General features: G+C 32.8%; 1 protein-coding gene across 3 annotated transcripts in view; it reads left to right on the top strand.

Moving 5' to 3' along the window:
* Nucleotides 1-20265, top strand: part of LOC143235237 (equilibrative nucleobase transporter 1-like) — a 78988-nt gene extending 58723 nt beyond the window's left edge. For 2 of the 3 annotated variants that reach the window (XM_076473200.1, XM_076473199.1), the window contains 4 exons: nt 8653-8757; nt 9675-9870; nt 10299-10419; nt 12821-15800. In XM_076473200.1, coding sequence (XP_076329315.1) covers nt 8653-8757; nt 9675-9870; nt 10299-10419; nt 12821-12952 — 554 coding nt within the window. In that variant the 3' untranslated portion in view covers nt 12953-15800. Of the gene's footprint in view, nt 1-8652; nt 8758-9674; nt 9871-10298; nt 10420-12820; nt 15801-20060 lie in introns of those variants that run through there. The other variant, XM_076473202.1, reaches the window with a different exon arrangement.
* Nucleotides 20266-25430: the final 5165 nt, after the last annotated feature.

Below are 25430 nucleotides of genomic sequence, written 5' to 3'. Positions count from 1 at the left end.
GCCGTCTTATTGTTCTTGAGTTGCATTCTGCGTCCGTAAGGGCCTTAAACTGGTTTGACGATCGGCTGGTGTCTTGCCGGACAACCCTTCGAATCCTCCTGCTCAACGCCGGCGAAATTTTCTTGGGCCGACCACTTGAAATTCTCGTTACGTATCCCTCAGGATCTTTTAAGAAATTTGCAGCAGTAGTTTTACTACGCCCAATCTCACCAGCGATGGCACGTTGAGAGAGATCTTGCTTTTGCAGCTCGACAGCTCTGCCACCTTGAAACTCTGTCAACTTTTTAGCCTTTGCCATGTTTTTACCCAATGTAACACAGGAGATGTCAGTGGGAGATGTTGACAACGCTAATGCTTGAACACAAATGAGTAAATTTCGTTACGTGTTTACCGATTAACGCTTCGTTTGAGTATGGTCTTAAACTTTTGACCAGCTAGTATTTAGGCTATTTTCATCGTATTTACATTTTCCCTATTAAACGCTAAAAAGTTTATTTTTATTTTCCCTTTTCTTATTTTCATTTTTCGAAGCTCTACTCAAATAAGTGGTTAAGTCTAACAACGCAAAATGCATTTTTTTTTTCTTTATGTTCATTGGCCTTAAGATTTTGGCCAGCAGTGTACAACATAAACCTACCTACTTAACACATTCAGGGGATCTACAGTATAAACCTACCTACTTAACACATTCAGGGGATCTACAGTATAAACCTACCTACTTAACACATTCAGGGGATCTACAGTATAAACCTACCTACTTAACACATTCAGGGGATCTACAGTATAAACCTACCTACTTAACACATTCAGGGGATCTACAGTATAAACCTACCTACTTAACACATTCAGGGGATCTACAGTATAAACCTACCTACTTAACACATTCAGAGGATCTACAGTATAAACCTACATACTTAACACATTCAGGGGATCTACAGTATAAACCTACATACTTAACACATTCAGGGGATCTACAGATAAACCTTCATATTTAACACATTCAGGGGATCTACAGTATAAACCTACATACTTAACACATTCAGGGGATCTACAGTATAAACCTACATACTTAACACATTCAGGGGATCTACAGTATAAACCTATATACTTTTACAAAACTTTTGCTTAATTGTACTGCTAAATAACATTGAGAAATGATCTCTAACCAGATGCAATACCTTCTTATACAGGAATATGATGGTAATGAGCATGCGACTTTAACTCTATTGGTATATATTCTTACTTTTGCATTCTATAGTACCTTTAATGTTGAATTTATAATGACATAATTCTGCTATCTTTCCAGGTGCCATATACTGTAATAATCTTCTCTGGCTTCAGCATGATGGTTGATAATGCTTGTTCTCTCAGTTCTAACCATGTCTTGAAATGAATAGAGTTAGAGTAAATTTAGTTGCCTAAAACTTGTCAGAGTAGTCCATGCACCTATGATACATGCACTGATTGACTGGACAGGTAATAGGGGAGGGGTGATGACGTAATAGTGAGCTGCAGTAGCACTGGATGGCATGTTGCTAGAAGGAGAGGTAACATTGTAATTTGACATCAAAGGACATGTTGCTTAGGAAGGGGAAGAAACAATGACATCATAGTTTCATCAAATGACACCAGCGGGTTTGGAAGAACAATGTTCATAGGGTACTGAGAAGATCGAATTTCATAGAGACCTCATGTCTCAACTTACGTTTATCACTTGTGTATTTAGTTTCCTTGCATCATCTGAGAAGTTTTATCACAACTGTTGTTTTGCTTTTATTGGTAAAATCACGAGAAAATTGTATTTTTAAGCACAAATTTATTGTATATAAAAAGTTTAGCATATATCTGTTGTTGACAATGAAAACGGTCACTTTCTTGACATATTATTTTCTCACAGTACAGATATTGCAATCTGATTTACATAAATATATATATAAATGACATATTTATGTTATGATTATACATGTCATTATTATATCTGTGGGATTCGAAGTTAGATAACAATTATTGTTTCAACTCATGACAACAGACACAACGTGTCTAATATGTATAATCCTGGTAGTCACTGAGTCGGTATTTACTTAGATTTAAATTAAAAATATACAGTTTTTTCTGCTTGGTCAGGTAGTTGGTCACTGGCAGCACACCTCCGGGCTTCTTTCAGATATACAAATCCTATGAGAGTATCAAGTAAACTCTTATAGTGTTCATAACTTTTTAAATATAAAATATGATGTTTATAGATTAATCAATCTTTAAAATGGACCGAAATTCTTTATAAGTGAGAACATACATAGTGTTGGATAAGGCACTATGTAAACGCATTTGAATTCATATTTAATGGTTTGTAAAGAGTGTATAATCTTGATGACTTAACCAGTCTTTGATATGTTCTAGAATGATGGATTTACCTAGCTCTTTCACAGATATATATAAAGACTGTACTCCATCATAAGTAACAATAAGTATATGATTTTGATAGATATTATTTGATCCACATTATACTTTCTACATCTCACTAACTTATATTTTATTTTATTTACTACCATCAGTTACTCTAACAATAGTATTAATTTGACCTTTACATAAATGATATTAATCTTTAGAGGACTAATAAAACTAATCTTAAGAAGTTGACATTGGCCCATGGCAACAGTCAAGAAACGAGTGAATAAATAATATAATAGCACTTTATTACAAATGATTACATTTAGATACAAAATGTTTATGTCTTTAACACGCGTGCCACGCATCATATTCATTCGTTTGTCCACATTTCCAACCATTTCCTGTGTTAATATTGATATTTGATAATCTCTCTGCAAATTCTCTCTCTGTTTGATAGGTTTAACATTCTATTGTTCTCATAGTATATTGTTGATCAGGTGAATTATGTTATTGTTGGGAATATACTTTCCACTAATCACTAATTCTCCTTGATCATTCTACATTAGATCACCACTGAAATATACTTCGTTTAATAGAATTACAGCTTTCTTTTTTTTAAATGTTTAAAGTGCATACACAAATAAGCAAGACAAAATAATTTTAGCTCTGGCAGTTATTTCTTTAATCTGTTTATGTATTGCCTAAGGTGGTGCCTGAAGCAAATCTTGAAGCTGTTTGACTCTAATTGTCATTATGAATCAACTAAAATAAATGAATAGTGAGATTGACCATCACATTAAACACCCCCACAGCTAACAGGTGGATAATTGGGGTAATGGGGATTTGCATCCACATATTATAAGTTAGGCACCTTACCCACCAGGCCACGTCAGACTGATAGTTTATAAATTTGTAAAACTTGGTAAGATGTCCTTCTGGATCATCACAGTAATTGTTCATCCACAGATATGATGATGTACTTAATATGTTCTTCCTCCTGTACATCATACAAAGACCTGCTGCATTGACTCTATCAGTTGAAAGCATCCTGTGCATCCAAGCTCGGAACTACTATGTGGTCTTTAAAAATTTGTTCAACTCTGATTGATTAATTTCATTTTCGTTAAATCATACTGAAGTGACTTTATATCACAGAGCTTCAAGTTTCTGTTGTCTCTTTGAAGTGTATTTTAAAATATATAGAACAACATTCCATATATCAGAGTTATAATGTTTACAGTACTGTGCAAAAGTGTTAGGACAAGAGAATATTTTGTCATTCTTGCAATTTTATGGGGCTAATTCTTTCATACCATTACAGAATGTAAATTTTAAGACTATGATAATGTTGCTAACTAAATGAGCCAGGGTGAGAATACTTATCATTCTTTAGAATTCCCATATACTTGTACACTGATCCAACGTAGGATCTGAAATGACCGTTATGGTGCCCCATAAAATGTCTTAATTATCAGTCAGCAAGGTAGTAGCGTATATTTCAGGTATATGCTAGAAGAAATCAGTTTAATAGCACTCCACAAATAAACCTCGATAAAGCAGTGTTTAATCTATATATTAAGTTTTGTTGTTATGTCACGACACAAAAACATAGATATTTGCCTGAAGAGCGGAGAGTTTGCATAAAAACTTTACGTGATGTTAGTTGGACTCTCCAACAAATTACTACAGGCTTAAAACATTCCCCAAACACTGTCTAGTACACCCTAGATTGTGAAACTGAGAAAGGTGAATTTGAAAATAGGAAAGAACGAGGCTGAACCCTTAAACTCAATGATACTGATGTCAAGTATCTTTGTTTATGTAACCTTCAGGACACGAGGAAGATTGCCACTGATGTCAAGCACGAGATAAACGAACATGTATCATCAAGAAGATAATGACCTCAAACATTTATCCAGTCTTTGCAGAAATTACTTATTTAAGAAAGAAGTTGTTGGAGCCATTCATGAGATGCAGTTGCCCTTACATCTCCCCAAACTAAGTGAAATTGAGTTAATCTGAAATTTAACAAATTAAAAACTTGACAAACCAAAATTACTTCCAAAGAACTTTATGGGAGTGTATTAAAGACATTTTGAGTAAAAGACCAAAGTACACTTTCATGAAATATTTTACAACAATATCTGAAAGACTGTCTGCAGTTGTTAAAGCAAAATATTAACTGTTTGATGAATTCAAATACTTCCACTGAGTTTTTATTTTCTACTAAATATGAATATTAATAAAATGTGGATATTTCAATTGTATCAGGCCATCCAGTAAGGAATATCCGAAAATTTAATCCAGAAAGTGCATCATCATTTCTGTTTTTATAGAAGGCCTTAATGACTAAAATATGTAGTAGGATGTGTATAAGAATATTCAGACAAATAAAAGAAAGTAACCCAATTCACTTTTTCAGATCATTAATCAAATAAACCATTATGAAGATGAATGTGTCTGAGGAGCACATTGGGCATATAACTTTATGAGTTTAAAAAAGGCAATAGTGCAGCAGAAACTACACGAAACATTCAAGGTGTTTATGGTGTGGATTCTCTCAGTGAAAGAAAATGTCGAAGGTGGTTTCAGAAGTTCAGATCAAGTGATCACAGCTTAAATGATGCGCCACGTTCAGGTGGTCCTGTTAAGTTTAACGATGACTTGCTGCTGGCTGCACTTAATGAAAATTGTGCTTTAACAGTTGAAGAACTACCATAGAAGCTTAATTCAACCCATTTAACAGTTCACCGTTATCTGCAACAGCTTGAAAAGGTATCAAAACTTGGAAAATGGGTTCCCACGATGTGACAGAAGCCAACCTTGGAGCAAGAGTAGACATTTGTATTTCTCTGCACTCTCGTGAACGTAACTCACCTTTTTTGAACAGGTTAGTGACTGGAGATGAAAAATGGACATATATTGTAAAAGTGATAAGCACCGCAGACAATGGCTCAATGCAGATAAACTGGCTAAAGCACAGCCCAAAATGGACCTCCACTCCAGGAAAATCTTGTTAAGCGGTTGGTGGGATATTGCTGATGTGATCCACTTTGAGTTGCTGCCACTTAATGCAGTGATTAAATCAGACTTCTATTGTCAACAGGGCGCTTGAATGTTGCACTGAAAGAAAAGAGGACTGCTCTGATCAGTCGTAAAAGTGTTGTATTATACCAGGATAATGCACGGCTTCATACAAGCAAGGGTCACATTTGCAAGGATTGAAGAGCTAGACTGGGAAAACTTCCACATCCTCCTTATTCTTCAGACCTTGTGCCATCTGATCATCATCTATTCCGAAGTTTGCAGAACTATCTTGGTGGAAAAGAGCTTGGAACTCATGAAAATGTCACAACTACCCTCTATATATTCTTTTCCTTCAAACCCCAATAATTTTATAGAAGTGGCATTCAGAAGCTTGTGAATCATTGCCAGGAAGTAATTAATAATAATGGAAAATACATTATTGATTAATTAATGTTAAAAACGTTTGAAATCCTTTATCTTTTTCTGACCCTAAAATCGGACATTACTTAAGGGACGACCTGATAATTTACCTTGTATTGTTCTTTGAAAGTAGCTTGAAATCTAATTTTTGACTTGTTCTCACTCTTTTGCACAGTACTATATTATACTCATAGTGGTAGCACACGTAAACTTCATATGTGTTATTGTGCTCCTTATATAAACCATTTCCTTTATGATTCAAGATCTATTTCTCACCTCTGTTGAAACATGCTGTATCTCGACCCACTTAGAGCTCTATGTGTAATATAACCATTGGATACCTACTTATCTATAGTTTTGGGTTGAAAATTATTCGTTTTTAGGTATAAGATCTTTATGGAATTAAGGTACTTCTTGTATACAGCCATGCATACAGAAGTTGTGTACTTGAAAGTGTCCATGTCAGAAGTAAATAGTACGTCGACATATGACCAACAATAACAAAAGAAGAAATAAAAATAATAACTATAATGTATAATTTAAAATTAAAATAATGTCTGGCTTCATACCTTAATAAATTATCAATTAGATAATTTAAAATAAAATGCCCTTTAAATCTTCTCATGGTATGAACTATAGAAGTATAACTCTTATGCACCTTGGAAAATAAAAATTTACAAATCTTATTACATGAGCTGTAACCTTTTAAAGCGGTATCGTGGACTATAGTCATTCATTTCGTGAGTTCCTGTTTCTTGGTTGGTCTGAAAATTTAATATATATACTTCTGGGAAGATTTTTTGATGTCTTTAATCCGAAAAAAGCAGAAATGCTTAGACGGTAAAAGAAACGTTTTATATTCTACATATCTTATTTCACTACATAGAGGAAAACCTGGGGAACATTTTTATCCTGTCAATGATTACAAAACAACTTTACACTGAAAAAAAGTTGTGCATAACGATATCATATGTTTTCCACTATTTTCTTAAATCTGTTGTTACAGTTTACTTATTTATAAAACCTCTCACAATCATCACAAACTGTGTTAACATTTTAAACATTCATTATTATAACTAATGTTATAACAACTTGCACGATGATTAGTTTGTTTTGAATTTCGCGCAAGGCTACTCAAGGGCTATCTGCGCTAGTCGTCCCTAATTTAGCAGTGTAAAACTAGAGATAAGGCAGCTTGTCATTACCAACCACTGCCAACTTTTGGGCTACTCTTTTACGAACGAATAGTGGGATTGACTGTCACTTTATAACGCCCCCATAGCTAAAGGGGCGAACATGTTTGGTGTGACGGGGATTTGAACCTGCGACTCTCAAATTACGAATCGAGTGCTTTAACCACCTGGCCATGCTGGCCCTATACAATGATGTTTCTTTAAACGTTCAAATCTCTTGTTGTAACCTCTATCGTAAAACTTAATCCAAGGATATGTTTTATCAAGAAGATAACATCAGAATGGTTATTATGAAACCAGAGGAAAATCGTTTTAGGACATAAAGAAACTTTATATATTACGGAATTAAAATTATCAGAAGAGACCACACATATTTGAAGACTTAGATAATGTTTAAAGTTTGGAATTTCTTCTAATCCACCATGTTCTTCTGGAACACCAGAAGAACTACATAGGTCCTTAGCCATGCATATACGAAGCAGCTCTCACTGAATACCAATGTAATTATATTTTGAATGCTTCATAAGCAACGCTAAAGCTAATAATATAACCTTAGCACAGCAAAGGCTATCATTATCGTTTATTCCTGTAACTGGCGAGTTTTCAATCTATCAAGACTAATATTCTACACCCACCTCTGGCAAAGTCGTAATCTCAATTTTAAAATATTCATCTAACAGTATATCTTTATAACCAGATTTTTTTATGTTGTATAAAACCATGTCAGGTGAAAACACATTCTTGTTGTGTGTGTACTAATGGGCTTATCAAGATGGTGGGAAAAATTATATTCTACCTTTATCCTTGTTGTTTAAATGGGATATTGTTTTATCTGATATATTTGAAATGTTTTGATTAAAAATATTCAAGGTGCTTCAGTATTCATAAGAGGCTACCCACATAATTTTTGATTAAATGACTTTTGTTAGTTATAGAAATAGAAATTGTGCCTTTAATCACACTTGTACCTTTTGGTGATGTTTAACATTATTGAATGTCTGTTAAAGAAATATAAAAATTATAAATATGTACGAATAGTTAACTGTATAAAATTGAGCGGAAGTAGTTATTACAATACTTTCCCCATCTAATAACAAAATTATATATAGTCCTTTAATTCTGTAATTGTGTGTACATGGATTAGCATATTTAATGATTTAGATAACGTTTAATAATGTCTGCAGAGGTGTTGTTTCAAGCTTTACTACAAATAATGGTAAAAGATATATCTACTGTTAGTTGTTTGGCCCTCGGCTACAATCATGATTAATGCAACAAGCAAGTATTGTGATGAAATTACATCAAAGATTTTACCAAAATCAAAAAGTTGGTAATATATATAAAACATTCTAAGCTAGAATTACGAAATAAAAATTTCAAAACTCAATTTACAATTTTTGTGAACGTAAGGAAAAGTGTATGTTCCTTATGATAAAATATATAAAAAATATCCATTCCAATCATCGAATTTATGAGCATTCAGAACAGTACCATCTATTCAAAAGTGTTACTGTCTGAAATAGTTTTAATTGGATTATTTTTGTACTTTTAAATATTTTTTGAGTTTTGAATTAGATGGTGGAAGCATTGTTTTAAGTTTAAATAAATATTGTCCCTTTCCTAGTTAGCCACGTCACTACAGTTTACGGATTGACACAGATAGCTGCTTTAGTTTTGGCCCCAATATCCGGTAGTTTTATGGATATTTGTCTTAGTTCTGCTTCCAAAGGTATGTTTCTAAGTTCATTATCTATAAAAAACTTTTTAAAAATAAAATATCAGTTTAATGTAAATATATAAGTTTGGAAAACTAAGTAGTGAAACTAATGACTGCTGTAATTATTAAGACGAGATCACCTTGAAAATGTGAAACTGTAATGAACCACGTACTTCAAACTACTTTCTTATTCCACTATATAGCTGCACATTAAACAAAACGTGTCCTTTAATGGTTCTAAATTCATTTGTTTGTGAACATAAGGAATATTGTATGTTCCTTGTGAGAGACAATGATAAAGATACATAATAGCCTTTCTGGATGTTCTACGAAATGCGAGTATTGAAACCTCAGACTTTTTGCTGAATCACTGGTGCGGGGTAGGAAATTCATTAGTTCTAAAACCAATACATGATATAAAATACAAGCAGCTATGATACAAACTAATATCTGCAAGATGGGCACTCAGATAGCTAGACATTAGCTCTTAACTAAGAAAGTGTGATGTGTGCATATTTTGCAAAATTTTAAAAATTGGTTTTTATTTAATGTTTCATTAAGTAAGAAAGGAATCTGTTTTTCCACACCAATTTCTACGTTGTTTCACATAAGAAATCATTACAAAAGTATTTCTTACTATTTTTCAGTGTATCCCATCGACTTGTATTTCAGAACAGCTGATATGGGTATTAACACTTTTAGTAATATTAGTATATATTTCAAGTGGGTTTCTCGTCACCAAGGATCTCATCGACTTGTATACTGCTTTGCTAGCTGAACTGATTAAACTTTAATATGGAGTAATAATAATAAGCAAACAGTTATGGGATTACGATAATTTACAATACAGTTCATTTGAATTTACTTCTAAGTGAATCTGTTGGTTTAATTCAAAAATGTAGTTTATGTTTTATGATGTGCATGTTTAGAAAAAGATCCAGAGACAAAGAAACTCTTGATGATAAAGGCTGGCTTCTGGCCAATGTTAATTACAACTCTCATCCAAGCTGCCGTGCAAGTGTTAAAATTATTCAATTCCTGGATAGCAGTCTATGCTTCTATTGGAATCATTACTATCCTTCGTTCTCTCTTGATAGCGGTAGGAACAGCCTTCTTACACATTAGGTAAATATTTATGTTTAGGTAAATAAATGTTTATTGCTGAAAACATACAGATATAAAAAAAAATCCATAATAATTTAACGCTTATTACACGCTTGTGATCTGAGGTTAAAAATCGAAATATAAAAAACAATAGTAGCATATGAATATCTAGTATGTATTGTAGCTAAGGAAAATATTTCGAAATATGTGGTTAGGATAACTAAGAAATTAGACTTTTCAACGTAAAATTGTAATTTTCTTAGCCTCATATGCAGATAGATGCACGCCCCCTACACACACGCGAGTACTTCTAAATAAACTAAAGAGTCATACAGTTTGTAATTGATTATTAAAACCACCTTGGAACATCTGCTTTTCTTGTGGTTGATATTGTTGTTTGGGAAAACATCAGTTACACCTTGAATTTCCATCCGATTTTGATCTTTCAGGTACCCCGCTTCTCATTTCTTCCGCATGCTCGGAATATTAAGCACAAACTCGGCTTTGTTCATCCTTTTACAGTTTCCTCTATTTATTTGGGAATCCAGATCAGAAAAAGATGCTGTTTACGTAAGTAAATCACATTTTGTTGAAGTTTAAAAATGTCAAAAAATTGCACTAAAATCCAAAACTCAGTTGACATGTATAGAACAATTTTCAGAAACTAGAACTTCAGCTTATTAATAAGTTGTATTATTAGCAGTACTCAGGCTCTCTTAGGGTGGTCAAAAGAAGCGAAGGCCACTTCAAGCTTTTGAAACCCTTGGCCATAATAAAAATGACAAATTACAACACATTGAAACAAAATAAAGCTGTTGTTGTTTTTGATTTAAGCACAAAGCTACACAACATGCTATCTGGGCTATGCCCATCACGGGTATTGAAACTCGGTTTTTAGCGTTGTAATTCCGCATACATGCCGCTGAACCAATGCGGGGCCAAAATAAAACTACCATTAAACCAATAATAATGTAAAATATGACTTGAAAGGCGGCATGTAAAAACAACAAGTCGCAAAAATTAACATAGGTAAAACATTTTAACAAGTGCTTAATTTGAGGCCGTCTCTGAGTTTGATGTCCCAGTCAAGTGTAATGCCTTGCCACATCTCTGATTGGCCCTGGCAGTATTATTTCATGGTTTCGAAACAACGTAATATAATTTATTATAACTGCAATATAAGGTTATTACTTTCAAGTACAGTAATTAATAGCAGCTTACACACTTTTTCTGAACATTAATTAGTATTATTATTTTCCCAGTTAACACAATAAATTATTTACGAGAATAATATCAACATTTTGCTTATTTGTTTTTTTCGCTTGAATAAATGTAGGTCGATGCAATATGAAATTTGACTTTTATGTCCCTCAAATGCTAAATCATGTAGTGACCGATGCATACAAATGATTTAATATTCTATCATGAATTTTATATATAAAATAAACTTTACAAAATCTCTTCTATTGCGATTAACATTCTGACCTACGAAGCAAGCAAATCAGCAGCTAATGGTGTTAGGGTTACATTCTCACTGACTCAGTAAGCGGTATTTAAATTGTTATTGCTGTTAGGTCTTTCACGTTAAATCTTCGACTACAAGACTTAAGGAACAAGTTAGTGTTTAATATCGTTTGAACTGTAACATATACAAGTATTTTACTGGTATGAATTAAGGAATTACGCTAATTTTACACTAAGATAACTCTTCAGCTGATACCATAATAATATCGTATAATTTTGTAGCTGCAGGGTTAATTTTTTATTATCGTTTCATAACAACTATTTTGAAAATTAAAAGTATTAAAAGGTATTACATTCTGTTGTCATAAGTTAATATATATACATGTGATAATAATCCAGATACTGTTCATCCCCTGTTATAGCGTTATTGTTCAAGGGTCCAGGGATGGCCAGATGATTAAGGCACTCAACTCGTAATCTGAGGGTTGCGGGTTCGAATCCCCGTCACACCAAACATGCTCGCCCTTTCATGCGTGAGGGCGTTATAATGTACGGTCAATACCATTATTCGTTGGTAAAAGAGTAGCCCAAGAGTTGGCGATGGGTGGTGATGACTAACTGCCTTCCCTCTAGTCTTACACTGGTAAATTAGAAACGGCTAGCGCAGATAACCCTCGTGTAGCTTTGCGCGAAATTCAAACCAAACTTATAAAACTCAGCATCGCGTGCAGAAGACCATTTTACATTTACCGTATGCAGTGAAAATATTCGAAATTTCCAATTAAATGTACATTTAATAAAATGCATCAGATTACACAATTTAACTGCTGCAATTTATATTTAGGCAATTTCGCTACATAGTTAGGATAAAAACTCAGTACATTTGGCGTTTTGAAATGCATATTACCTTGTTATTTTTTAGGTTCTGGATCAAGAGTTATATTTTTTGTTCAGTTCATCTGATGCTTTGTCATTTCAGTTACCTTCAGTAAAATTCAGTGTGATGTTTTTTGCAATTAATCGGTATCCAGAGATGGATTAGTTAAATTACATACTTAGAGAGAAAACTAAAAATCAACTTGATAATGAGAAGAGCTACTTCAAAATACTTTTTAATATTCTATTCTTACATATAAATATTGGAAGAAATCGTTTCATCAATTTGATCTCTTGATGTTAACATTTTCGACCTTAATCCTCAATATATCACAAGGTTTTGTCTGTCTGTTTGCCACTTGAGGCTAAATTTAAAATGATTGACTAGAGGAAAGACAGCTAGTTAACACCACCCATTGACTATTTGGCTACTCTTTGCCAACGACAAATGAAGTTGACCGTCGTATTATAACGCCATTATGAAGCGTAATACAAAGGAAACAATGTTTTATGTATAAATAGTTAAAGTGGGTGCTATTTTTTTTACATTTGCGTTTTGATGTTTAGAACAATATACTTGGTAAGTAAAAAATATGTGTGTATTATACTGATGACCCATATTTTTTTCTAGGTGAATATATTTGAGTTCTTCTGCCTTATGGTTGCATTTCTTAACCCACTTCACTTGCTTGTAAACCCATTACAACGTTACTTCATCAGGAAAGAAAATGAAGCCCTTAAGGAGTTGCAACAACAAATATAGCAAAAAATTGTTCAGCTCTTACACTGATTCTAAGCGATTTCTTTCCTGCCGGGCGGATTTTAATATAAAATTATTTACACATTAAATACTAAAGTATTTTACTTGTCAATTTCAGTCTCAAAACAGTAAGGAGTTAAAGTGATTTTACTCGTATAAAAAGCATGAAAAATACGAAAGAATATGCCTTAAATATAACCCAGCACTAGATGGTGAGTTAACAAGAATGCTGCAACACAGAGAGAGCGAAGCGGCTGTAACTGGATGAATCAGTTAGTGTATCAATATATGTTGTGCGAGTAAAACATTTAGATCAAAGTAAAATACTCATTTCTGGTAACAGTAGACCCTTAAAATACTTTTGATCTGCTAATTAACAAATAATTAATTTTTCTTTTTCATTATCGAAATTATTGGCAATGTGTTGAAAAGCTGTGTTAATATACTCTACAACGACCTTTATTTGTAATTTGTAATATTCATGATGTCACTGCAGTATTACCTGCGCATTATTCTTGTTTTTTTATATGCAAAAACGGCTCGTTTGGGCTGAGAAAACACTTTTACATAGAAGAGCGAACAACGTTTCGACCTTCTTCGGTTATCGTCAGGTTCACAAAGAAAGAGGTAACTGACCGGAAGCTGACCACATGTTTGAAAGGGGTTGTGTAACTGTGTGTCGATATGTAGAGGTCGGTATTAGATGTTTGAATATATAATTTTATTTATTTTATTAATATAGGTATAAAGGCGTTCCTTTATATTGGTTTATTTTGGGTTTAAGTTGTTGTATAAGTAAGGCTTCTTTAATTTTGCGTTTGTTTATGTTTGTTTCTTTATTTAGTATTTGAGTGTTTTCTATGGTTATGTTGTGTTTATTTGACTTGCAGTGTTCGAAAACGTGTGAAGGTGACTTTTTATGTTCTTTGAATCTGGTTTCCATTTTTCTACTTGTTTCTCCAATATAGAAGTCGTGGCAGTTATCACATTGTATTTTATAAATAATGTTGGTGTGGTGTTTGTCAGTGTAGTTTTTACATAGTATAGACCTCAGTTTTGTGACGGGTTTTTGTATAAATTTGGTATTAATTGGAATGTCATATTTTGTTACTAATTTTTGCCAAATGTTGGTTATTTGTTTGCTGATGTCAGGAATATATGGTATACAGCAGTATATGGTTTCGTGGTTTTTTGATTCGTGAGCTGTATTTACTTTAGTTGGTTGATTTTGCTTTCTGTCTAGGTGTGTGCGTATAATGTTTTCTACGGTTTGTGGAGGAAACTTATTGATGTTGGTGAAGTATTGTTTTATTTTGTCTAATTCATCGTTAATTTTATCTGGTGAGCATAGTTTTATGGCTGTGTTTATTTGGTTTCTTAGTATGTTGAATTTTTTGTTTTGTTTCATGTGCTGAGTCCCAAGGAATGTATAGTCCAGTATGGGTGATTTTTCGGTGGATTTCTGTTTGAAATTGTGTATCAGTTCTTGTAATTTTGAGGTTAAGAAATGATATTTGTTTGTTTTCTTCCTGTTCACATGTGAAGTTGATGTTGGGATGTATAGAGTTAATGTGATTGAAAAAATTAAGTATGTGTTCTGTAGATTTGAATCCCGCAACCGTGTCATCTACATATCTGTACCAGTATAATGGTGGATGTAATGCTGTGTTAATTGCTTGTGTTTCAACTTGTGTCATAAAAATATTGGCTAGAACTGGTGATACTGGGTTGCCCATGCTTAGGCCATTTGTTTGTTTATAGTTTTGGTTGTTGAACATGAAGTTTGTCTTTATCGTGGTGAATTCTATGAGGGTTGCTAACTGGTTACTGGGAATTTCTATAGTTCGGTTAGGGTCTCGGATATAGAGTTCTAAGGCTATCTTGCAGGCTTCAGTGGTTGGAACTTCTGTAAAGAGGGATATAACATCGAAACTGGCCATTAAGGCTTTATGATTAAGTTGATTTAGATTAGACTTGAAATTAAAAGAGTCTTTAATAAATGAGCTGGCTGATGTTACATATTTGGAGAATGCCCATGCTATGTATTTACCAAGGTTGTAATTAAACGATTCATATGTGGACATTATTGGTCGTAATGGACAATCTGGTTTATGAGGTTTGGGGATGCCGTATATTTGCGGTGTGCGTGAGTCGGTTTTACGTAGGTAGGAATAAAGTGTTTGTGAAATTGTGTTGGCTTTTTTCATTTGTAGTAGTAATTTGTTCAGTTGCGTCTCGTGTGTCTTTGTTGGATTTGTGTGTATTGGTTTAAATTTGTTCGTGTCCGATAGGATGTTATTCATTTTTTGGATGTATTCATTCGTGTTCATTATGACTATAGCGTTACCTTTATCTGCTTTTAGAATTTTTATGTTTTTGTCTTGTTTTAGGTTTTTAATGGAATTAATGTCTCTTTTTGTAAGGTTGTTTTTCAGTTTTCTGTTTCGTGAAATTATGTTGATAGTTTTGTGAGAAAATTCTTTGAAAAAATCGTTTAAGATGTTGATTTTAGGTGTTTCTGGAAAATATAAATTTGTAATTTTACCTGGGAAGTTTGGCTGTTGGATGTCAATAAAATTATCTAAGTTGTCTTCTTTTTGTTGGTTGTTTTTGGTTGTTTCCTTGTTTTTGTTCTCTGTAGAAAGTATCACAAGTCTCCTGGCTAGGTCTTCTAAACATGTTTTGATTTCTATGGTTGGAATGTACCTAGGTGCTATAGCGAAGTTGAGTCCTTTGTTAAGTAGTTGTTTCTCGTCTGTGTTTAATTGACGGTCGGATCTGTTAATTATGAGGTTAGTCAACGGTTTGTCGTTTTGGTGTCTTTTCTGTTGTTTGCATCTTAGTTTTTCTAGTTTTTTTGTTGTGGCAGATCTTTTGTCTCTGTCGTTTTAGTATTGATTTGGTTTATGTTTCGTTGTATAAGTCCGTAAATCTCTGGTTTAATGCAGCATGCCAGTTGATGGTCTAGATTCATTTTTTGTTTTGTAAGTCATGTAGTTCTTTGTATTTTGTGTTCAACATGGCTTTCAGTAGTTTTTTCTGTAAATTTTGGATAATGTTTGTGTATGTATTAAAATTTTTTGAAAGTTTTACCTTTACAAAATTAGGGGCTAGTTGTTCTTTTCTACATTGTTGAATAAAATAAATGTCATTTCTTCTATTAATAATTCGTTGGTTTAAATTCCTTAGTTTCTTAACGATCGTGTGAGCGTGTACTGTTAATAGTGGTGAACGGTATGCTAGTTCAGACATAATGGTAACAGGTAAGTACAAATACACAGAGAAAAACACAAAAACTTACACTTCTCGTACAGTCGCCGTGATGAAATAATAATCAGTGATGACGAGAAACCCACTTGTTGAGAAATTTATATGCAAAAACGGCTCGTTTGGGCTGAGAAAACACTTTTACATAGAAGAGCGAACAACGTTTCGACCTTCTTCGGTCATCGTCAGGTTCACAAAGAAAGAGGTAACTGACCGGAAGCTGACCACATGTTTGAAAGGGGTTGTGTAACTGTGTGTCGATATGTAGAGGTCGGTATTAGATGTTTGAATATATAATTTTATTTATTTTATTAATATAGGTATAAAGGCGTTCCTTTATATTGGTTTATTTTGGGTTTAAGTTGTTGTATAAGTAAGGCTTCTTTAATTTTGCGTTTGTTTATGTTTGTTTCTTTATTTAGTATTTGAGTGTTTTCTATGGTTATGTTGTGTTTATTTGACTTGCAGTGTTCGAAAACGTGTGAAGGTGACTTTTATGTTCTTTGAATCTGGTTTCCATTTTCTACTTGTTTCTCAATATAGAAGTCGTGGCAGTTATCACATTGTATTTTATAAATAATGTTGGTGTGGTGTTTGTCAGTGTAGTTTTTACATAGTATAGACCTCAGTTTTGTGCCGGGTTTTTGAATAAATTTGGTATTAATTGGAATGTCATATTTTGTTACTAATTTTTGCCAAATGTTGGTTATTTGTTTGCTGATGTCAGGAATATATGGTATACAGCAGTATATGGTTTCGTGGTTTTTTGATTCGTGAGCTGTATTTACTTTAGTTGGTTGTTTTTGGTTGTTTCTTTGTTTTTGTTTTCTGTAGAAAGTATCACAAGTCTCCTGGCTAGATCTTCTAAACATGTTTTGATTTCTATGGTTGGAATGTACCTAGGTGCTATTGCGAAGTTGAGTCCTTTGTTAAGTAGATGTATCGAACACTGCAAGTCAAATAAACACAACATAACCATAGAAAACACTCAAATACTAAATAAAGAAACAAACATAAACAAACGCAAAATTAAAGAAGCCTTACTTATACAACAACTTAAACCCAAAATAAACCAATATAAAGGAACGCCTTTATACCTATATTAATAAAATAAATAAAATTATATATTCAAACATCTAATACCGCCCTCTACATTTCGACACACAGTTACACAACCCCTTTCAAACATGTGGTCAGCTTCCGGTCAGTTACCTCTTTCTTTGTGAACCTGACGATGACCGAAGAAGGTCAAAACGTTGTTCGCTCTTCTATGTAAAGTGTTTTCTCAGCCCAAACGAGCCGTTTTTGCATATAAATTTCTCAACAAGTGGGTTTCTCGTCATCACTGATTATTCTTGTTTTTATATTCGAATAAGTTTTAATGACGTAGAAAAATAATTAAAAGAAAAAACTCATCAAAAGCATTTATTTCTCAAACATGTAAGAACAACTTTAAGCACTTTTATTTTAAAAAGACGAATATTAGAAATGCCATGCTTTCTGTCAAAGCATCGCTGTAAACTTATAAAAGTATTTGTAACACTTTGTTATTTAGCTAATTTCAGTACAATGTCTAAATCCAGAAAGCTTTTATGTTGCGACATTTTTAGTATTCTTAATAGCATAAACAATTATAAATCATGTCATGAAAAATAACTTTTTGCAAACGCAGAACATGATTCTAGTAGAAATGGTGTCAATTAAGATCCAAGAGTTTTGGTTGTGGTGTTATTTCTAGTTTTAAATTAATTTGCTGATAAAATTGAAAATATAACATAAATAGAATAAAATGAATTGAATTTTAAAAAAGTTTATAGTAATCTAAATAATATTATGTATTCCAGCACTAATATGTGTAAATTAATTTTCTTAAATATACATCAACTTAATCTTCTTAAAATACGAGCATTAGCGAAAATAATTAACAAATTTATTTTCAATATGATAATATATAACATCTTTTTAGATGTAATGAAATGTAAATAAAAATTAATAGCCTGTCCAGTATCAGAAATATAAGCCTAAAGCAAAACTTCATATTTGGTAATTAATTTTAAACGTAACATATTGCATGACATAGATTTCTAGTGTTATTCACCAGTCTAGAAAAAGGATATATTTTTTTAAGACCTTGAAATCTACTATTAGTTGTGATGCCTCCCAGTGGCTCAGCGGTATGTCTGCGGACTTACAACGCTAAAATCTGGGTTTCGATAGCCGTGGTGGGCAGAGAACAGATAGCTCATTGTGTAGCTTTGTACTTAATTCAAAAACACCAAAAAAACAAATTATTAGTTGTCAATATAAAATTCTGATTGGGCCACTGTGATATAAAAGTGTGTATTAAACAATTTGGATGCAGAATAATTAAATACTTCATCATACACTGCTGGCCAAAATCTTGAGGCAAATGAACATAAAGAAAAAATATGCATTTTGCGTTGTTAGACAAAACCATTTATTTGATTAGAGCTTCGAAAGATGAAAATAAGAAAAGGGAAAATAAAAGTAAAAACCTTTTTTAGCATTTAATAGGGAAAATGTGAACACTATGAAATTAGCCTAAATACTAGCTGGTCAAAAGTTTAAGACCGTGCCAAAAAGAAGACCTAAATAGGGTAGGAGATGCCCAACAAGAGGTCTCAGTAGTGAGTGGCACGGCCGTCATTGCGAATAACTTCAAATATTTGCTTTCGCATTGTCAGTATAAGAATTTGCAGAAGGCTGGCTGGAATGTTATTCCAAATGGTCAAAATGGCTTCACGAAGATCATGCACTGTTTGGAATTGACGTCCATTTCTATAGACTTCCTTTGTCATCCACCCCAAGCATTTTCGATGGGGTTCAGTTCGGGCGAACACGCTGGATGGTCCAAAAGAAATCACGTTGTTTGCCCTAAAAAACTCCTTTGTCCTGTGGGCATTGGGGATTGCAGCGTTATCCTGCTGAAAGATCCAGTCATTTCAATACAAGCGAGGACCTCCAGTCAATAAGGATGCTCTCTCCAACATGCCAATGTAGCCAGCTGCTGTCTGACGCTCCTGTATAACCTGAAGCTCCATTGTTCCATGGAAGGAGAAAGTATCCCAGATCATGATGAAACCTCCTCCACTGCATTCTAGGTCCGCAAAGGCCTTAAACTGGTTTGACGATCGGCTGGTGTCTTGCCGGACTACCCGTCGAATCCTCCTGCTCAACGCCGACGAAATTTTCTTGAGCCGGCCACTTGAAATTCTCGTTTCGTGTCCGTCTGGGTCTGTTAAAAAATTTGCGACAGCAGTTTTACTACGCCCAATCTCACCAGCGATGGCACGTTGAGAGAGACCTTGCTTTTGCAGCTCGACAGTTCTGCCACGTTCAAACTCTGTCAACGGTTTAGTCTTTGCCATGTTTTTACCCAATGTAACACAAGAGATGTCAGTGGGAGATGTTGACAACGCTAATATTTGAACACAAATGAGTAAATTTCGTTATGTGTTTACCAATTAATGCTTCGTTTGAGTATGGTCTTAAACTTTTGACGAGCTAGTATTTAGGCTGATTTCATAGTGTTCACATTTTCCCTATTAAATGCTAAAAAGGTTATTTTTATTTTCGCTTTTCTTATTTTCATCTTTCAAGCTCTACTCAAATAAGTGGTTGAGTCTAACAACGCAAAATTGATATTTTTTCTTTACGTTCATTGGCCTTAAGAGATTGGCCAGCAGTATATGAACATCAAAGTAATATATTTATAGGTAATTTTATGACATGTCATTACTTTTAATGTAAAAATTATAAAAATTATATTAAAGCTAAAGTGTTAAATGAAATTCTTTAAAAAGTTGTGTGTGTTTTCTTATAGCAAAGCCACATTGGTTTTTTTGCTGAGTCGACCAAGATAAATCGTATTTCCTGATTGTAGGGATTGTAAATCCACAGACTTATTGCTGTACAAGCAGAGGACTTTTTAAAAAGGATTTAAATATATAATTGTTACAAAATGTAATATGTGATGAAGATATTCTGAAACTTAATTACATTAAATCTTATCCATTTAAACGGTTTTAGAACGTTTTTAGAAGTAAAATTTATATTTTTAAATAATTTTTAAAATTATCCAATGGATATAAGGATTTTTCAATTAAAATTGAGAGTAAACATTTACAAAAATATATATATATTGTTCCCATAAATAAAAGTTGTATTTATAATATTCATTTTTTTTCAATATTCGGTAGTAGTTCTACTACCTTAATGACTTACTTAGTATAAATAATCCAAAAATAATTATTTTATTAACTATCTACTCAGTACAATAAGAAATTGTTAACAGTTTAATTTTTGAATTAGACCACATTATTTAAATGTGGAAATTAAAATCCTTGTTAAATGATATCAGTTTAAATATTTTTTAAAAAAGAATTTTACTTTTACGATATATTCACTTTTCTTGTGTTGATACTTCATATTATTCTAAGTATTAAAAATTTACAACAACTTAGGTTCTGTATAATCTGTAACAAACTGCAATATTTTACTGCTATTGTTAAAATATTGATACAAAAATTAATACTTAATAAATTTGATAAACAGATATAAAATAAATTTATCAAAACATGTTGCAACAAACATAAAAATATACAACATAAATAACAAGAAATAAAAATTAAAATGTTTTATACACTGCTGGCCAAAATCTTAAGGCCAATGAACATAAAGAAAAAATATGCATTTTGCGTTGTTAGACTCAACCACTTATTTGAGTAAAGCTTCGAAAGATGAAAATAAGAAAAGGGAAAAAAAAAAAAAAACTTTTAGCATTTAATGGGGAAAATGTGAACACTATGAAATTAGCCTAAATACTAGCTTGTCAAAAATTTAAGACTATATCAAAAAAAGTCCTAAACAGGATAGGAAATGCCCAACAAGAAGTTTCAGTAGTGAGTTGCACGGCCGTCATTACAAATAACTTCAAACATTAGCTATGGCAAGGTCAGCGCTATTTACAAGCGTGTATTGCCGTCAATTAACATACATGAATATACACGTGTTCACAAAGATAAGATAGCATCTTAAAAATGAGCAATTACAATCAGTCTTGAGTGGATTTTAAGAGTGTAGGATAGGTGGTATACTAGTTCAAATAATTCGGCAGTTGTTTTATTTTAATATAGTTTGTCTGCTGTACCACTAACGTAACGTTATTAATTTGAGCTTTTACAACTATAATTAGAACTGGAACGCCATCTTCAAGAGGTAAGACGATCTTCTTACCACCCCTATTCAACAGTAGGAATTTTTGTTTCTCTTTTTTACTTTATTTCTGAGAACAGTCACTTTCTCACAACTTTCTGCAAGGAATGATGGGTAAAGTGAAATACATAAGGGATTTTGTAGGCTTCAACATCTACGTTTTGTTCTCGCTAATTTTATTTAATTTATTATTTTATCATTTTTCTTTAAATGAGAGGCTTTGAGGGTCGAGGTTAGGAGTGATAAGGTATCTCCCATTACTAGGTGAGGCCCACTACCACAGTCACCGCCAAAAACAGAACACACCTTATACTCCACGTTTCAGACTGAGGACTTTTTGTTTGCCTGGCATTTTGGTTAAGTTTTGTTCTCTATTATAAATAGGTTTCATTTCTCATAAGTTTGGTCTTGCTGTTTGTACTGCAATTCTTGCTTTTGTAGTTTCTTCCTTAACTACTTGGATAATGTTTGTCAACGTTACACACACACACACACACACACACACATTAAAGTGTTGACATAATTACATTTTCTTGTTTTTCTAAAGGAAATATATTTGATTGTTTCTTTCTGTCTTTCGATTGCTGTTATCAACCCAGTTTCAGTTAATTATCAATCCATTACAACGTTACTTCATTACGAAAGATATGAAAACCAATGTTGAGCTGCAGTACTTAATTAATAACTGTTCATTCACTTCCTATATCGATATTCAAATCTGAAGAATAATTTTATCGAGTGATTATTTACATACTTATAAATCCACCAGTTTTTATAAATTTGTCACTACTTTGTGGATTAACACATTCCTTCACATAGCAAACATGACTACGAAGGTAAATTTGATTTATAGAAGGTCCTATTACATTTCTTCTGGTCGTTTTAAAAACTTACAAATATGTCAAGTGAAACATAATAGGATAGCAGATTATTTGACCAAGAATTCCAGTCACGTAATTTTTCATGTTAAGAAAATAAAATTGATATTAAAAACCGTGAACAAAACATGTCATATACATATTTTACAAAATTTAATTAATTATATTTTAATATTCTTGATACTCTCTCATTAAACTACTCATTGAAGCGCACTAGTTTACATATTAGACAAGAACGTCATTAGCTATCAAACAACTTTGCTCAGAAGTTCGAAAGTAAAAGAATAAAATTATCATAAATTTTTTACAAATTACTTTCTGCGAAAGCTGAAGTTTGCTGAAATTTTCCATTAAAATGTATGTCAAATGCCGAAAAAACTTTTAAAAAGAAACTGAATTTATGATAGTTAAACAAACTGCATTTTACCTACAACTAATGATTGGCTGTTATATTTGAATTTTTATATAATCATGTTGTATCAAAACAAATACCGATGGCCTGGCATGGCCAGGTGGATAGGACGTTCGACTCCTAATCTGAGGGTCGTGGATTCAAATCCCCGTCACACCAAACAAGCTCGCCCTTTCAGTCGTGGAGGTGTTATATTGTGACGGTCGATCTCACTATTCATTAGTAAAAGAGTAACCCACGAGTTGGCGGTGCGTGGTGATGACTATCTGCCTAATGGAGTAAGACTAAAGATTTATTATCATTTTTAAATCGATCGGCGTTGTTTCTGTGGCTCGTCTGTCAAATTGATGACGTCAGAGATAATAGCAAGGTCATTAAATCCATCTGGGTTTCTATTGGTTTTTATAAATGGAAAAGGATTTTAGTAGGAATTTGTCATAGACTACCAAATGATAGTGATGAAATTACTGAGAAACTTTACCATGAGATTAACATTTCAATTATTAGTGAAGTCACAGTTTTGGGTGATTTTGATTTCAGAATTATGGATATGGAAACGCTAGTCAAAACATGAGGGAAAAAGTTTTTGTGCCTATTCAAGATGAATTTCATTGAACCTGCTAAAAACCGTGTTAGTTTAGTTTATTGTTAAATTCATGTATAGATATGATTGAGGAAGTGGAAATTGAGGGATATCTCAGTGTAAATGATAATTATTCTATTAGGTTAAATGTTTATAACATATGGAGATGTAATAATGATATTGTGTTTAATTTCAGAAGCGCAAATTTTGAATAAATGCGACAAGAATTATCCGTTGTCCAGTGGGCAGTAAATTATTTAGAGACATCTATCAGATGTAGAAAATTTTAATGATAAATGCTTAAAATGTTCAAAGTAAACATATTCTTTATTGAAAGAAAAAGGTAGCTGCAATTAAAAACCCAGGTGGCTCACAAAGAGTATAAGGAAATAAAAATTATATAAAAGTATCATAAATTTATGATAGGATTATAGAAGACCAAGAAAGTTGATGAAACAAGAAATTAGAACATCAAAAAAGGACGTATGTAAAAACGTTAGTAGTTAACAATCGTTTTCAGCACAAACTTGTTATAACTTCGAATTAAAGTTGTGTTTAGACAGGGGATATAGAACTTTCAAGACAATAGTATCCATTGTATTAATGGCATTGGAAAACAAAAGAATACGGATTAATTTAAGGTAACCTAGAACTTTTCAAAAAGAGAAATGTAACGAGTCGTAGCCCGTCTAATGAAAAAAAAAAAGTGCAAAATCTTGGAATAGGTATGCATCTATGAACACAAAAGTTAGTGACAAAAGTGGTCCATGTGATCCAAGCAACAATATGCACTGTAATAAATAAGGATTTCCATCCGGAAAAGTGGCACATGCTGTTTCCACTATATATCCGCTCAATTGTCTCATACATAAACAACTGAACAATGCCTTTTCATACAAAGAAATATTGGTCAAGTAATATATGGACTTTTATGTGATAAGGCTCTTTAAAAGTTTAGTGGGATATAGTCATCTTCGTAGTATAAACAACTTATGGAAAGCACGCATGAATTATTGATGTGCTTGTAATACTACAGCCCTACAACGTGGTCTTTTGTAACTGGAACTACAATGTTTGATTTTAATGAAAGTAAATGTTGAAACAAATTTATATAGCAAATAATAAACTCATCTATTGCACAATGTAAAATAGAACATATTATCATCAACATCCATCAGTAATTAGCCTTACTTTTATAAACCCAACAGCACATTGTTATTTTTTCCTAGACCGTCATCAACCCGAAGGCTGTCACTGAGAATGTACAAACGTTTTATTCGATTCAATAATACAAAGAAAATACATATTAGCGTTACAACAATGTGTATCCTTTCTGGTGAATTACTGTATTACTTGATTATTGATGGTCGCGAGTTCTAATCCCTGTCACAACAAAAATGCTCGCCCTTTAAACCGTCGGGGCGTTATAGTGTAACGGTAGATAGTTCAGAAGTAGAACGGTAGGGAGATCGAGCAAGCAATTTCAACTTACGTAGAAAAGGGCCCTTTGAAATTTACCCTAACGAAATTAAACCTCACCAGCCCTACCTTTGCCAAAAGAGAAATTTTCACCTCGATTTGTATTGAGCACAAACATCTCAAAATAAAATTTTCGCCATTTATTACTACACATCAATTGTCTGTAAAAACACATCTGTAATAATTGCATTATTAAAATGCCAAAAATAACCACTTCGCTGAAAGACACAAAGATCAAGGCATGGTCACTATGAATAAACCAGTTTCGTGGAAAATCAGTAACAGAAGAGCTTAATGAAGAATATTTTAAATTATCTATCTGTACGCGACTGAAAACGATCTCTACGAACGGATTTAATCCACGTATTCTGTATATTAACTCTCTTTCAGAAGTGAAGAAAACAAATAATAAAGTAGTCGAAATCAACGATGAGGATACAAATCTGTTTGTATCTTTAGCTTATGTAACTAGAAATTAATCCAGAATATTGTCTTCCAAACAATTCAAATCAACAAAACTAATTTCAGAATTTGTATCTCAGAACGAATGGTATGGGTATTAACTATTTTATTGGTAAGTTAACCTGAAAATGATCTAGGAAGATCGAAACGTTGCTCTCTGCCTTA

This window comes from Tachypleus tridentatus, chromosome 12 (genome assembly GCF_004210375.1).
Source record: "Tachypleus tridentatus isolate NWPU-2018 chromosome 12, ASM421037v1, whole genome shotgun sequence".
In the NCBI taxonomy this organism is placed as follows: Eukaryota; Metazoa; Arthropoda; class Merostomata; order Xiphosura; family Limulidae; genus Tachypleus; species Tachypleus tridentatus.
Note: the sequence above shows the minus strand (reverse complement) of the source record. Positions and strands in the feature narration are given on the sequence as shown.